This window comes from Petromyzon marinus, chromosome 5 (genome assembly GCF_048934315.1).
Source record: "Petromyzon marinus isolate PM22_M1 ecotype Great Lakes invasive population chromosome 5, UKy_Petmar_22M1.pri1.0, whole genome shotgun sequence".
Classification (NCBI taxonomy): domain Eukaryota; kingdom Metazoa; phylum Chordata; class Hyperoartia; order Petromyzontiformes; family Petromyzontidae; genus Petromyzon; species Petromyzon marinus.
The window spans coordinates 13,095,457-13,109,105 of NC_133671.1; the positions used below are offsets into that span (position 1 = coordinate 13,095,457).

Sequence of the window (13,649 nt, forward strand, 5' to 3'; positions counted from 1 at the left end):
GGCACTGCACTACTGTTGTGACATCACGGATGTCACTGTGGAATGCCGGCTCTCGAGAGGCACGGCGTGCGATGTAGCGACATCGCGGGCACCACGTGGATGTGGGTGCAGTATCGGCCCTGGAGGGGCTCGGTGAGCGCTGACTGACAGCGCTGAGTGGCACCCACGCTCTGCGTGCAGTGCCGGCCCCTACAGGATTGGGTGTGAGAGTGCCGGCCACGGGAATGGGGTTACTAAGGGCCGTGGCACTCTGGTTGACCCCAGAGGACACGTGACGAGTGAAGTCTACACAGGGGCCCCCAGGTGGGGGCTAGGGGTGGTCACGTGTCAGGGTCGAGATCCTGCTCGAGGATTCCAGAAGGTGGTCGTGGCTAAGGGCGGGGCCAGCCACGACCACGGAGGATATAAGCCGGGTCCCCGAGAGGGACCGGCTGCTTTTGTTCATCTTGAAGAATCTGTGTTCTGCGTCCTACAGAGTCTCCGACACGTGGACTTGGAGCCAAGCTGGGGTCCGGTCCGCTGTAGCTAGTTACCGTGTCATTAGTGCAGTTAGCCTGGTGGTCCACCACCATAGGTTGTTAGGGGCCGTCCATAAATGACGTCACGCGGTTTTTGACGATTTTTGACACCCCCCCATCGTCACAAAAAGTCAGACCCCCCCTCAACAATGACATCACAAAGCTTTGACCCCCCCCCCCTTCCCCCCCAAAGAAATAAAACATGCTTCAAATTGCTTTAAACTATTGTCATTGTAGTGCGTATTTAATGTGCCGCTGCACTCTGATGTTGTAGGAGAAAACTTTTATCAAAAAGTCTATTTAATTAAGTAGAACGTGTTGTCACACATCGTCACAAATGTCTGACCCTCCCCCCCCCCAGGCGCGTGACGTCATTTATGGACGGCCCCTTATCTTGTCAAGGGGCAGTTATCCCGTGTGTTGGTATTAATAAATGTGTTGCCCCCAAAGAGTACGTCTGCAACTCAGTTGAACTCACTACACTACTATACACTACACTATACACTACGCTACTATACACTACACTACTATACACTACACTACTATACACTACACTACTATACACTACTATACACTACACTACTATACACTACTATACACTACACTACTATACACTACACTATACACTACACTACTATACACTACACTAGTATACACTACACTATACACTACACTATACACTACAATACACTACCCTACTATACACTATACACTACACTACTATACACTACACTATACACTACACTACTATACACTACACTATACACTACACATTGGGCTGTATGGAGGCCCGTCGCGAAGCGATTAGTCGTTAACAGGGGTGGTCGTTAACAGGACTTCTACAGTATAGTTATATATATGTAGACAACTATATGCACTGATGTATGTTACTCCTTTGTTGTGCGCGAAAATCGGAGCCTAATTTCAAGTGGAAGTGAGGCTGAGCTCTGTAAAATATTTGCATTCCTCCCCAACCCCACTGTCAGGGCCGATGGGGGGGTGGACAGAAGATGGGATGGGAAGGTGGGGGCCCCGTAATGGAGTCCACGAGAAACGAAGCTCAGCCCACATGAAGACGCATTGTTGATTGAACAAAATGCAGCCAACAAAACAGACTCATTAAATTACAGATCGCCTTCTCCCTTGTGTTGTTAAAATCGCACGGGCGTCTTGTTCTTCTTCAGTGATAGAACAGAAGCGTGGCTGCTGGCATGCAAATTCAATCCCGACTCCCTCGCCTGGTACACAGGAGGTCCTGGGATCGATCTCGACCCTGACGCCTGCTGTATATTTGGAGTTTGCGTCTCTCTCCCCGTGGTCGCGTGGATTTTTCTCGGGGTACTCTGGTTTTTCCCTCCACGTTTTGAATCAACATCACGCGTTTGGAGTATTTGGCTGCTATACATTTACACGTGATAAACCACTTCGTTGAGCTATCATTTGTGGCCAGGTCGTTTCTGAAAAAAAGGTATACAGCTCATTGGGCGTTACCTGGTAAAATATAAAGTTCATAGTTTAGTTCAAAGTTAAACCAAAGCTCAAACGTGCGCACATTAACGTTGGGAAGTCCATTCATGAATTCACACCAAGAGACGTAGAGAGGAGCACGTGGCTTAAGAGGATGTACACACAAGTGAAGTGGGCTTGGGCAGGACGCGTCATGAGGGAGTGATGATGGCCCGTGGTCAAAAACCAAAGACAGAATTGGGAGCCAATGAGGGACACGTGCCGAAGAGGACATTCAATGTGATGATGGAGCGGTGAAATCAGCTAACGTGCAGATGCTAGGTGGATTTTTGCATCGCGAGCCAACGAGGAATGACAGAGGCTTGGGGGGAATTCTTCATCCAACAGTAGATTGGTCATGGATGGCTGATTGAGATTTGTCTCGTTGGTAGTCCAACAATGATCTACTCGGGCAAGAGTTCGGGTTCAGTTGTAGTTTTGTGTTGAACATGGTTATGAGATTACGCATTTAAAATTTAATGGTCGTAGGTCACTCCATACACGGTCAATCATCGGCGAGGTGAAACACCAACGGTTTGACGGCCCCCTCCAGACAGATAGAGTATACACAGCATAAAATCGTCCATATACAATACAAGCCTCTGTTGCTACTTCCTTATGAGTCAAGCTACCGCATATCTGGGAGACTCAACCTGGGTACATGAGCCCACTACCCACACGCAGTCTAAGCTCTCTCTCCCACCTCCTGAACCTCTCGACTCAGTATCACAAAGTTGTTCAACTTGCTGTCGACACAAGTATTTACAGCAACCCGTGGGGTTTGTTTGTTTGTTTTACGCACGTGCTAAATTGCACAAAAAATTTAATTACAGCGAATGGGACAGGATCTGACAACCGCAAGATTTTTACAAATGTATAATTGAGGGGGGGGGGGGAGGCGGTGGGGGTTATAGTTGTGACATGGTTTGGTAGATAGTTTAAACCATTTACACAAACAGGCACGCGCCGGTTCTATGAAGAAACAAGCGTCTGACAAAGGTGGACTCTATTTTGACAAGGTTATTCACTGGGACTTAAGAAGATATTCTCCGAAAATTGCATTGGAAAAGCAAAAGCGTCGTAAACATTAACTGAGAAAACGTTAACCATCTCTGATGTGCTGACGACAGAGTACAGCACAGCAAGTCCGCTGAACGATTCGGAGATCTCTGTAAGGGGAACACAACTTGAACAGACAGCAGAATGTGTACCCATAAGACGCCTACCGATAGCTTACCGTGATCACAATGAAAGCAAGAGGTGGATGAGAGCAAGTTGGAGTGCTTTTGGAAAACTGAACTTTATATATATAAAAAAAGCAACCTGGCAATGTGGCTAGAAAAAAATCCACTACTGGATGAAGACCTCCGCAAGCCAAAGCCTCCTCTCATGACGCTGCGACGCAATGATCCACGGAGCGCCTGCACGTAAACTGAGTTCATCGCTCCATCTCCTCGGCAGAATTCCCCTTGGACGTGTTCCATTGCTTGGCTTCCACTCTGTTATCATTCTTGCCCATTATCCATAATTTATTCGAGCTGCAGGTCCTGCCCAAGCTCGATTGCTTTCCTTAACTTGTTCTCGAATGCACATGTTCCTCTCTCTCTCTATGTGTGCATGTATGTTGTTTAACTTCTTTCGCACCTTACGTAGCCAACCGTGCAAATCCGAGGTGTGGGCGGCGGACAACAGAAGAAAAGACAAAAATAAGTTGTAAAGAAATTCGTTTTCAATTTAGAATGATTTACACATTTTGAGTTTTCAATGCAATTCTAAGCATGCATCCCTCCATGCCTATTTTCACACTTTTCAGTTGTTGGTCCGTACGTTTCATTCAGGACCGTGTTTCTGAGCCGTAGCAGGGAGTGCACGCGACGCATACCACCATTCAAACACGACCGGCCGATCGACACACAAACTGATTCTATTTGAATCGACACATCGTTACACCCATCATCACTGACCTCGCTGCGGGGAAATTACTTCCCTCTCTGACACATCCGCGTCACATCTATTCGTCTCCGCTCCATGTGACAGGTGCTGTTTTTTGCTTCCAATAATTCGAGCGGGGACTTTTCTGGAGCTGCGGTCGTGCTCGCTACCGCGCCAACTCGCAAAGGCGCAGCACCGTCGCTGAAAGAGGAGCCAGGCAGAGAGGAGCGACTGCGAGTATCGCACCGTCTATTCCACAGATTGTAATAAGATCGTGAAATTGAGATGCACCCCAGAGCGTGTGGTCCGTGTCAATCACGGTAAAGAAATGTGGTCACGCGCACGCACCTACCGGATTGTCAGACTCGCCGCCAAATGTTCTTTTAGAGCACCAGGCAGGTGCGGCGGAGTGCGCTTTAGTCATCCGAAGCGCGCGGTAAACGTAATCCTGTCCTCTGTGACCCGTGGTCCTCAGAGTGTAGTCCCTGGATCACCAGGTGGTCCACGACGGTCCTCCGGGTGGGTCCGTGGGCTACGATGCAAATGCAGGTTTGATTAGGGAATAATAGCAACGTTTATACCTTTTGTGTCGGAGATTAATACATATTTTACTCATGCTATTAAAAAATATATAAGTTAGGTAGACTACCCTGATTAAACTACTCTAACCCTAACATCTCAATGTCCCCCCTCCACCCCCCCTTGTAAAAAAACAAACCTTATCATGGGACTTCCTTTGCCAGTACCAAAATATCAGAATAGGTTTTCCCCTTTTTTCTGGCAAAACAAAACGGGTGTCCTCTGGTCTAACTGTGTTAAATGTGTTAGACCAGAGGACGCCAAAAGGCGTTTGAGACTAGGCTCAAAAGAAAGCTGTCTCTGGTGTGGACCAATGAGTTTCAAGGACAATGCATATATTATCAGAGTATGCTTTTGTTTGCATTCTGACCACAATCATTGTGGTTAATGCAGACACGATTCCTTGTAAAAAGTTTCAGTTTGGTATTTTAACATCTCAACACCTGTTTTGTTGCCAGAAAAAAGGGGAAACCCTATTCTCAACAAACCTTAAAGCTGCGTAAATCCGGTAATCTTAATAATGTTGTATTGCTGCTATTTAGAGAGATAAGTGAATGCGTTTTGTCACCAGAGGTGGGGGGGCCGAGTGGTCCGCGGGCCAAAAATAGTTTGAGAAGTACCGCTCTAAACGAACAACCGAAATATGCCTGTTGGAAATTTATTTCTCTTAAAGTCAGTGTTATTGACGGATCACGTGCAGCTCACTGGATTTGAACCCATGCTCTCAGCGGTGTCAACTCATACTTCTGACCTCTGAAGCATCTGGCCACCTCAGAGTGCAGTATACTGCAACACAAACCCCGTTGTTGTGTGCGGTGACCGGGGCCCCATCATGTAGACTGAACGCCCTCACCAATAACGTCTGGGAATCTGACTGTTGCTGATGAGACTTCTAATGGTTGGAACGAGTCCATCATTTGCTGATAAAACCAAATGCTCATGACCGATTATGTGGAACTGAAAAGCTTAACGGACTAAAACGAACGGAGAATGTATTTAATTATTATTATATGACAACACTAATGAAGGTCCCTATTATTTGTTTTGTAATGTCTTTCCTACATCACGATCACGTCATCGCAGTGCGTACGGTGCAACCCCCGTGCGCACGGATCCCGCGTGAGCAATTGAGGAAGTTGAGCGGTACTCTTTGGTTCTATTCGGTAAAGTCACGTAGGTAAAAATAGAACCAAAGAGTATGGATCCTTGCAGTCACGAAAGCTTCAAATCTAGAAGTTGAGCGGCTCTGCCGAAATATATCTCTCCGGAGAGACTGCCACTGCAATAATAATATTCGTATTCTGTCCCCAAAAAGTCCGCGATCAGAGGGCATTGGGCAATGGGATTTACGCAACGCCCCTCCCTCCCTCTCTCGTTGTCCTCATCCTCTTGCCCTCCCACGTATCCTCACGTGAGAAGCCCCCTCGTGTGCCCTGTATATAGAGGCGGAGGCGCTCTGAGCTGCTGACATTTATGAGACTCCCGTCGCGTGACCAACTCAGCCGAGATCCACGCCGCAAGCCGCCTCGACGCCAGCCATGTATCGGACACAACATCCCTCGCAGATGATGACGTCCATTCGAAGTAAGCTTTTAAACGTACACCACGATCGTACTACAGTACTGTCGCTGTGACATTTTTGCGTATGTATATATGTTGAACTTATTTCGCACCGTACGCAGCCAACCGTGCTAATCGGAGGTGCGGGGGAAGGACAAATAAACTGAACACAAAAATCAATTCCAAAGAAATTACTTTTCAATCTAGGAAATAATGATGGTGGCGATAACAATTCATCATGTGCAGACCCTTTGTCAGTTCACTGCTGTATGAAAACCTCTGCACGATGTGGGTAGGAGGGGGGTTGTTTAACCGTACCCAGCCATACTTGGTGGGTGAGTGAGTGGTTGTCTAATGCTTATCGCAATACGTTACGAACCCGGCGATCCGAGTTCGAACCCCGAACCCGGCTAACTTCAGCGAGCGATATCTGATCCGATTCTAGCCCTCTCCTCAATAAACCTGCACTGGCCAGCATGGGAAAGAATGGTCAAACAACCCCCGATAACCAGAACGGTTTACAGAGTTATTCATTCAGCACTGGACAGCGATTCATCGAGCGGTATGACTTGCGTCTGTGTGTCTAAGCGCGCTCCGCCCGCAGTAGCTGTTAGCTCGCTGCGCTACGAACCCGGCGACCCGAGTTCGATTCTTGCTGACGGCCACCAACACCGCTCACAGCGCTGAACCCCAAACAGTCTGGCAAATGCCACAGTGGAAGAGGGGGGGGATCTCTGTCGTCTTTGCCGCCCGCAGCCCAGCACTGGCTGCCGGGAGACAACGGAGAAGCCCCCGAGGAGAGCGACTCGCGGCGCTCGACCCTGGAGCTCGCCCTGCAGATCGCCCGGCAGCTGCGACTCATCCCGGCGTTCGTAAGTGGCTCTCCCCCCACCCCCAGCACGCCCGCCTCTGCTTGGCGCCTGACCAAATCACGCGCAGCTCACGAGGCCCAACTCCACACGGGAAGGGATGCCGAGAGGCTGCGGAGGGGGATTGGGATCAGCAGATTCATCGCTTTCTGTTCCCGAGTTGCTTCTTTACATATGGGGACCCTCTGTGTGTGTTCTGGAGGAGAAGAATATAATCGTCGAGTAAAACGCCTCTTGTTGTTATAATAACCAGCGGGCCCGCATGTCCTTTGGACGTGACCGTCCGTCCATCCTCCCTCCGGCCAGCCAGCCAGCCAGCCAGCAAAACCTTTGTCTAATGATGTACAGTATAACAGCGTATCCTGCTCATTTGGATGGGGGGGGGGGGGTGGAGGGTCAGTGGGGTGGAGGCGTGAGGTCAGGATGCATGAACCCCGGCGCAATCCTGTGAGATGCGGGTGGAGTAATCATGCACGTGTTGCTCGGTGACGTCCCGACCGTGCACACTCAGCCAGCCAGCCAGGATTCCAGCCAGGCAGTCGTGAATCCAGCCAGCAAAACTTCTCCCCCCCCCCCTTCCCTCTAATATAGTGTGACACACCCTTTGCTCTATTGAATCCACGCTTACACCCGCTTGTTGTGATCGCTCCCCGTCCGCAGGGCTCCAGCGAGGAGGTGGAGGCCGGCGACTGGGCGCATCACCTGCGCGCCGCCGGCGTGCCCCTGCTCTCCCACAGGAGATCCTTCTTCCCGTGGGCCCAGAGCCATCAGAAGCGGCTGCTCCGTGACGCCGGGGCGCTCGCCTTCTTCCTCGACTACCTGCGCCGCCTGCTCACCGAGCGAGCCCAGCGGCAGCCGGAGCAGCGGTCGACGCTCGCCTCCCTGCGCGGCACCGTGCGCGCGCTCGAGGCTCTGCTCGAGCGCCTCTGCAGCGCCCTGCGCCCCGCCGGGCAGCCTCCGCGCCAGACGCAGCTGCAGCTGCTGCACGCGCCGAGTCACGGCGGCGATGTCGATGATGAGATTATGATGAGCGAGATTGAGGACAGTCAGATACAGGGTACGCTCAAGATTCCCGCCGTGGTGATGCTCCACGAGTTCCAGGCGTGGGTGGAGCGCACGGTGCGAGACCTCGACACGGCCTGCAAGAACCACCACGAAATGGTGTAGCTGATCTGGCTGTGTGCCGCCGATGGTGTAAGAGATCTGGCCGTATGTCGCTCATCATCATTATCACCGCCACCAAGTGTTTGCTTTGCATTTGAATTGTCAACTTTCATGCACGCATTACCACCTACGATTGGAAACCCCAATACGGAATGTGTTGCCTCCAGCCGGTCTACTCAAGGTGGTGGTGATGGTTGGGTGGGGGGGGATCAGTGTGACCATAGATCCTGAACTAAATTTAAGAGTTAACAAGCATTTGTTGCATTCCGTCGTCGTTTACCTGCACTGCGCCTTGATCGGCGGTCAAAGCCACTCCAAGGTGGCTGATGAGGCTGATATTTAGATGAATGTTGCAAAAGACCGTACACACTTACGTCGTTAGTACGTGTATTTATAAACTCCGTGTGAAAGAATTGCGTATTTTACGTTGTTTAAACCGCGTAAATGAAACGCCAAATGTGTCGTGATTGTGTGCAGATACGCGTGCAAATGTACTCGTTGATTATGACTGCATTTGCGATTTTTCATTTGCTCTATTTTTGTATTTAGCTTCACAAAAGCACGTGGTAATTTGTCTCACGAACTAATGTCAATAAGTGTAAACTATTGTGTGTCGTTGCTGACTATAGGCTACGAGCCATTCTTGTGTAAGGTGTGTAAGCTCAGTGTAAATGTGCATTCATGTAATTCAAATTTCAGTGAACTGAGAGGGGTCCATCTCACACGATGCGAACTCACAGCGGTTGAGCGTGTTTTGCACACGAATATTGGATATTCATTCTCGCTATACTTTATTGTTGGCTTAATAGAGATATATTACTTCGTAAGTACGATTGTTAATTTAAAGTATTCATTGGTTAATATATAAAGAATCCACTTTTTGCACATTTTTTAATATAAAGCATTTCTGTCTGCGAGTAAATAATAAACACGCCTGATTGAAAGTAACTTTTTTTTTTTATGCCTGTTTTATCTCTACGCTTGCAGCGCATGTTATTTTTTCTTGAACACTTTATAGCCGAGGTGGACATCAGCGTGGGGAGGCCATCAGCCAACAGTGGATTGACAATAAGACGGTCGCAAGGGCAGCGATACCTGCGGCGTGGTAATCCATCAGCTGTTTTGTGGGTGTCGATTGCTGTTTCCACACTAGTTTCTGTTCCGTGAGTACGCACGTCGGACTTCTGTTTCAGCGCACGCAGCCAACCGTCGCTAATCCGAGTGTGCGGGGGAAGGACAACAAACCAAATACAAAAAATCAGCTCTAAATAAATGAATTTTCGACCTAGATTATTTAAATTTTGCCTTAAAACTTTCGCGACCGCAGGAATTCATATTCTTGGTTCTTTCGGTAAAGTCACGTAGGTAGAAAATAAAAAAAATAAAATATATTTTTTTAAACGCTCAAATAACTTTTAAATAAAAAAAAACATTTAAAATAATAAAAGCAAATAACCCATGACGTTTCGGTCGCAACACAAGCGGTCTTCATCAGGCGGAGAAACCGCTTGTGTTGCGATCGAAACGTCGCGGGCTTTTTGCTTTTGTTATTTTCAATTGATCATTTTTTATTTATATATTTTCATTGTTATTTTTATTTTATATCTACGTGGCTTTACCGAAAGAACCAAGAATATAGATGATTTAAAAGTGCATTGCTCCAGTGGCTTCCTAATATCGGAATGAAGAGCGTTCCAGACGGCCACAGAAGCGCATCTAAAAGCGCGCGCCGTTCAAAAAGAGAGCCTCGTGCAGGACTCGGCAACCAAAGTAACAAGGAGGGCCATTTTTGTCGAATTCGGTACACACACATATAAAAAAAACCCTAAATATTTCAAGGGCTATTGCGCAATGCGTGTGAATACGAGACGGTTTTTAGGAAATAATGTCACGAAGTGCTCCTTTGAAGAGCAGCACGCGGCTCCGGAGCAAACACTCTTAGCGGTTCAGTTTTCGCCACTTACTCATTGTTTTTGGGGTAAAGTCACGTATGTAGGAATACCATAACATTACATACGTGACTTTGCCGAAAAAAACAATGAGTAATTTATGCAGTCACGAAAGCTTTAATTCTTTATTTTCGCCACTTGTTGCAGAGATTCACGGTTCGAATCCAGCGGCCGCCATCATTAATAATGCGGTTGTGTATTTACCATAATGTATATGGACGCGCTGCATCCTTCACAGTAGACGTTAAAGATCCAGCGACGCCCTTTGCCGGCGGCATATTCCACATTTGCCAAATGTAAAAAAGATTGCCTGCAAATTACACAAATGAAATTACAGCAACCCTTCGCGCACTCCTCTGCTGCCCCCTACTGCGAGAACTTGGTAGGACCTTTCTGACAAAGTCTCGCTTTAGCTTTTCCCTGGTAAACAAGCACAATAATTGTGATGTACGGCGTGCTGATGAGACGAATTGCGGAGTAGCCATACACACTGCTGGGTAGGCAGAGGCAGGGGGACAAGAACTGCCCGCCCTCACTGCGTGCCCGTGTGCTGTTGCCAGGGCTGAACGATTCATCGATTTCATAACCGAAATCGCAAATTGAAACAACGCGATTAGCAAATCGCAAAAGCTGCGATTTTTTTTGCGATTTGAAAAGTCCTATTACTTTCTTATTGGAATTGTTTTATTTTGTATTATTATAACTTTATTTATTTGACTTAACAATTGTTCTATGTTTGATTGTTCTATTTGTTTTATATATATAAATACATGTTGGAAGCAATTCGTATATTTTAAGTTCTCATCCTTGCATTAGAATATATAGAGCAGTTCATATGTTGATGGTATCACGTGGTAATGCTCCATCACATGTTTTAAATCTATTACACAGTGAATATTGAACTGAAGCTTGACTTTAAACAATTTAATCGCAAATCGCAATGTCAGAAAAATCGCAATTCCACATTTCCCCCAAATCGTTCAGCCCGTGTTGTTGATTCCACTCCACGCCGACTGTGGCCTAGGTGAGGGGCAGTGATGCTGTTCGTGTTACCTCCGTGCACGCAGTGTTCGCTCACCGTCGAAGACGGAACGACTCAAACATCCACGTGCAAAAATAATAAAGAGGGAAGGAGCGGGGGAAGCTTAGAACCCCCTGTACGTTTTCTTCTCGAGTGGGCATTTGAATTTGTTTTAAAGATCATTCATTCGGGCATTTAGGAACCCCCCCCCCCCACCACCACCACCACCGCCCTTCCCCTTTCGCCCCTCTCACCCCGTCCTTCCCCTAGAGGGTTATCCGAGTTAAGGAAGGAGACACCAAGGATGCTAGAGTTCATTGAAACACATGGCAAGGACAGGCTGACAGTATGAAAACGTTCGTAGTTGTACTCATTTTTACTTCGCATTGTGTCTATTCCGGTGTAAAATTCCCATACGCGCTCTCTGCGTGCACCCGGATTGTTGGTTCGATGAAATACATTTGGAAGAAAAAGAATACGGAATGGCTCGGGAGGCGCGAGGCGCCACAGACACGGGAAGGCAGCGGTCAGGCGGTGAGCCGGCTCCAACAATTGCCCAAGCTCTGCGGTCCTCTATATATTAAGATGTCTTCAACCAAATAATACGTGTCTATACACGTGGGAGTAAACCATGACACCCGGAAACCAGCGCTTCCGATGGGGACAGCACTCGATCCCGTAGAGATTAGTCGACATTTACCGCATTCTCAAGGCGGTCCAGAGTATGGCCCCTCGACACTAACAGGAAGGGAGTTTTTGTTGATCGCGATCTAACCCAAACAAAAACTCCATTATAGATGATATTGGTCGCGAAAGGCTACGTGTTAAACTCAGTTTCACAACATTTGTGTGATCCAACCGACCGTTGCCTCGCGCCCGTCGAGCTGACAGCGTGGCTACGAAGGGCCCCTTCCTCGGCGTTTGGCCAGTGTGGAAAAATCGACCAAACTCCCTCTAGGGGAGGCCCTTCCGCCAGCAGTGACATTTCAGTGTCTGCACCTTGGCTTGCTTGGAGAGTAGGGATCATCGGCGTAAGGCACTATCACGAGACCACAAGGTACGCATGTACATACTCATCCTGTTTTGGTGTGTCCCATAATAATAGAATCATGTGTGTATATGTAGTATTGTACCCTATATTGCGTGTCAAAATAATGTCCCGAACGGCGTTCGGCTTAAACTAAGCACACGTGACAGCATGCGTGACTGCACACGTGACAGCATGCGTGACTGTTGGCCTTCCAGACGCTATGATTATTCACCGAGGTTACTCAAGGGAACCTCAATGCATTTTTATAATTATTATATTCTTCCTGGGATGTTTGGCAGGATCTTTGCGTGAACCGTATAAATATGTCGTTTACTCATTCAGAGACACTAGTAGGAGGCACTCTCTCTTATTTATTCCTACCTTCGCAGCCATAGGGGATAACAACATGCCGGGTCAGGACAGCCAACATGCTGCCAGAGCAGCCAGACCCACAGCTTGAAGAGGACGAAGATCACGACGAAGATCACGACGAAGATCACGACGAAGATCACGACGAAGATCACGACGAAGATCACGACGAAGATCACGACGAAGATCACGACGAAGATCACGACGAAGATCACGACGAAGATCACGACGAAGATCACGACGAAGATCACGACGAAGATCACGACGAAGATCACGACGAAGATCACGACGAAGATCACGACGAAGATCACGACGAAGATCACGACGAAGATCACGACGAAGATCACGACGAAGATCACGACGAAGATCACGACGAAGATCACGACGAAGATCACGACGAGTTCCATTCCAGATCGCAGCCACCCCGACTATGAGTCGGAGCTCACCTTTTATCCTCCCAAGCGTGGCCAGGCTCCACCCTCTGCATCCCCCCAGAAGGTTCTATGCCTTGCCCACAGGTCCAACTGGTAGTTCGGGCTGCTACCCCCAATCCCATTGTCTACCAATCTCCCAGCGGCACACGCTCATTCAATGTCACTACAAATGTCAAGGGACAGCCCTGAAACGTCTTGCTTAGGCTTTGCTGCAGAATGGCCTCCGCGATTAGGAAGATCAGAAAGCCCCTCTAGGGGGGATGATTTTGCCTCCTCTTCCACGTCAGTCGGACGCGTTGGGAGGGGTGGAAATTCCCACACTTCAGCCCACAACATACGAGCTGCCGTTGACTATGAGGGGAGTACCCATTTACTATGCACTGCTGGGTAGCAGAGGCAGGGGGATATTTTTTCGTTTACTTGCCCATGGTTTTCAACTAACTGGAGTGCCCGGAGAAACCCCACACCGTCGCGGGGATTACATGATGAAGGTCACGGAGATGCGGGGTCAAAAACAGTGGAACCGACGTCATTAAGGGCTGAATTTTAATTCGGCTTTCAGCAGCTCAACGACCAAACTGGGTTTTTTCTAGATTTGAAGTTTTCGTGACTGCAAGAATCCATACTGTTTGGTTGTTTCGGTAAAGTCACGTAGGTAAAAAAAAATATATTTTTTCGGTAAAGTCACGTAGGTAAAAAAATATATATTGTTTTTTTA

At 48.1% G+C, this 13,649-nt stretch overlaps 1 protein-coding gene across 1 annotated transcript; it reads left to right on the plus strand.

Annotated features, from left to right (window-relative positions):
• Window positions 1-4,939: 4,939 nt before the first annotated feature.
• On the plus strand, window positions 4,940-9,462 carry LOC116939072 (uncharacterized). The gene is made up of 3 exons (XM_032946979.2): window positions 4,940-6,119; window positions 6,852-6,967; window positions 7,625-9,462. The coding sequence occupies exons 1-3, from the start codon at window positions 6,074-6,076 to the stop codon at window positions 8,129-8,131; spliced, it is 669 nt and encodes a 222-aa protein (XP_032802870.2). The 5' UTR covers window positions 4,940-6,073; the 3' UTR covers window positions 8,132-9,462.
• The last annotated feature ends 4,187 nt before the right edge of the window (window positions 9,463-13,649 follow it).

Excerpts from the sequence above, each read along its gene's own strand:
- LOC116939072 (XM_032946979.2), top strand. The coding sequence starts at position 6,074 with ATGTATCGGACACAACATCCCTCGCAGATGATGACGTCCATTCGAA. Across the intron at positions 6,120-6,851 it reads GATGATGACGTCCATTCGAA|CCCAGCACTGGCTGCCGGGA; the intron begins GTAAGCTTTTAA and ends TGCCGCCCGCAG. Across the intron at positions 6,968-7,624 it reads TGCGACTCATCCCGGCGTTC|GGCTCCAGCGAGGAGGTGGA; the intron begins GTAAGTGGCTCT and ends CCCCGTCCGCAG.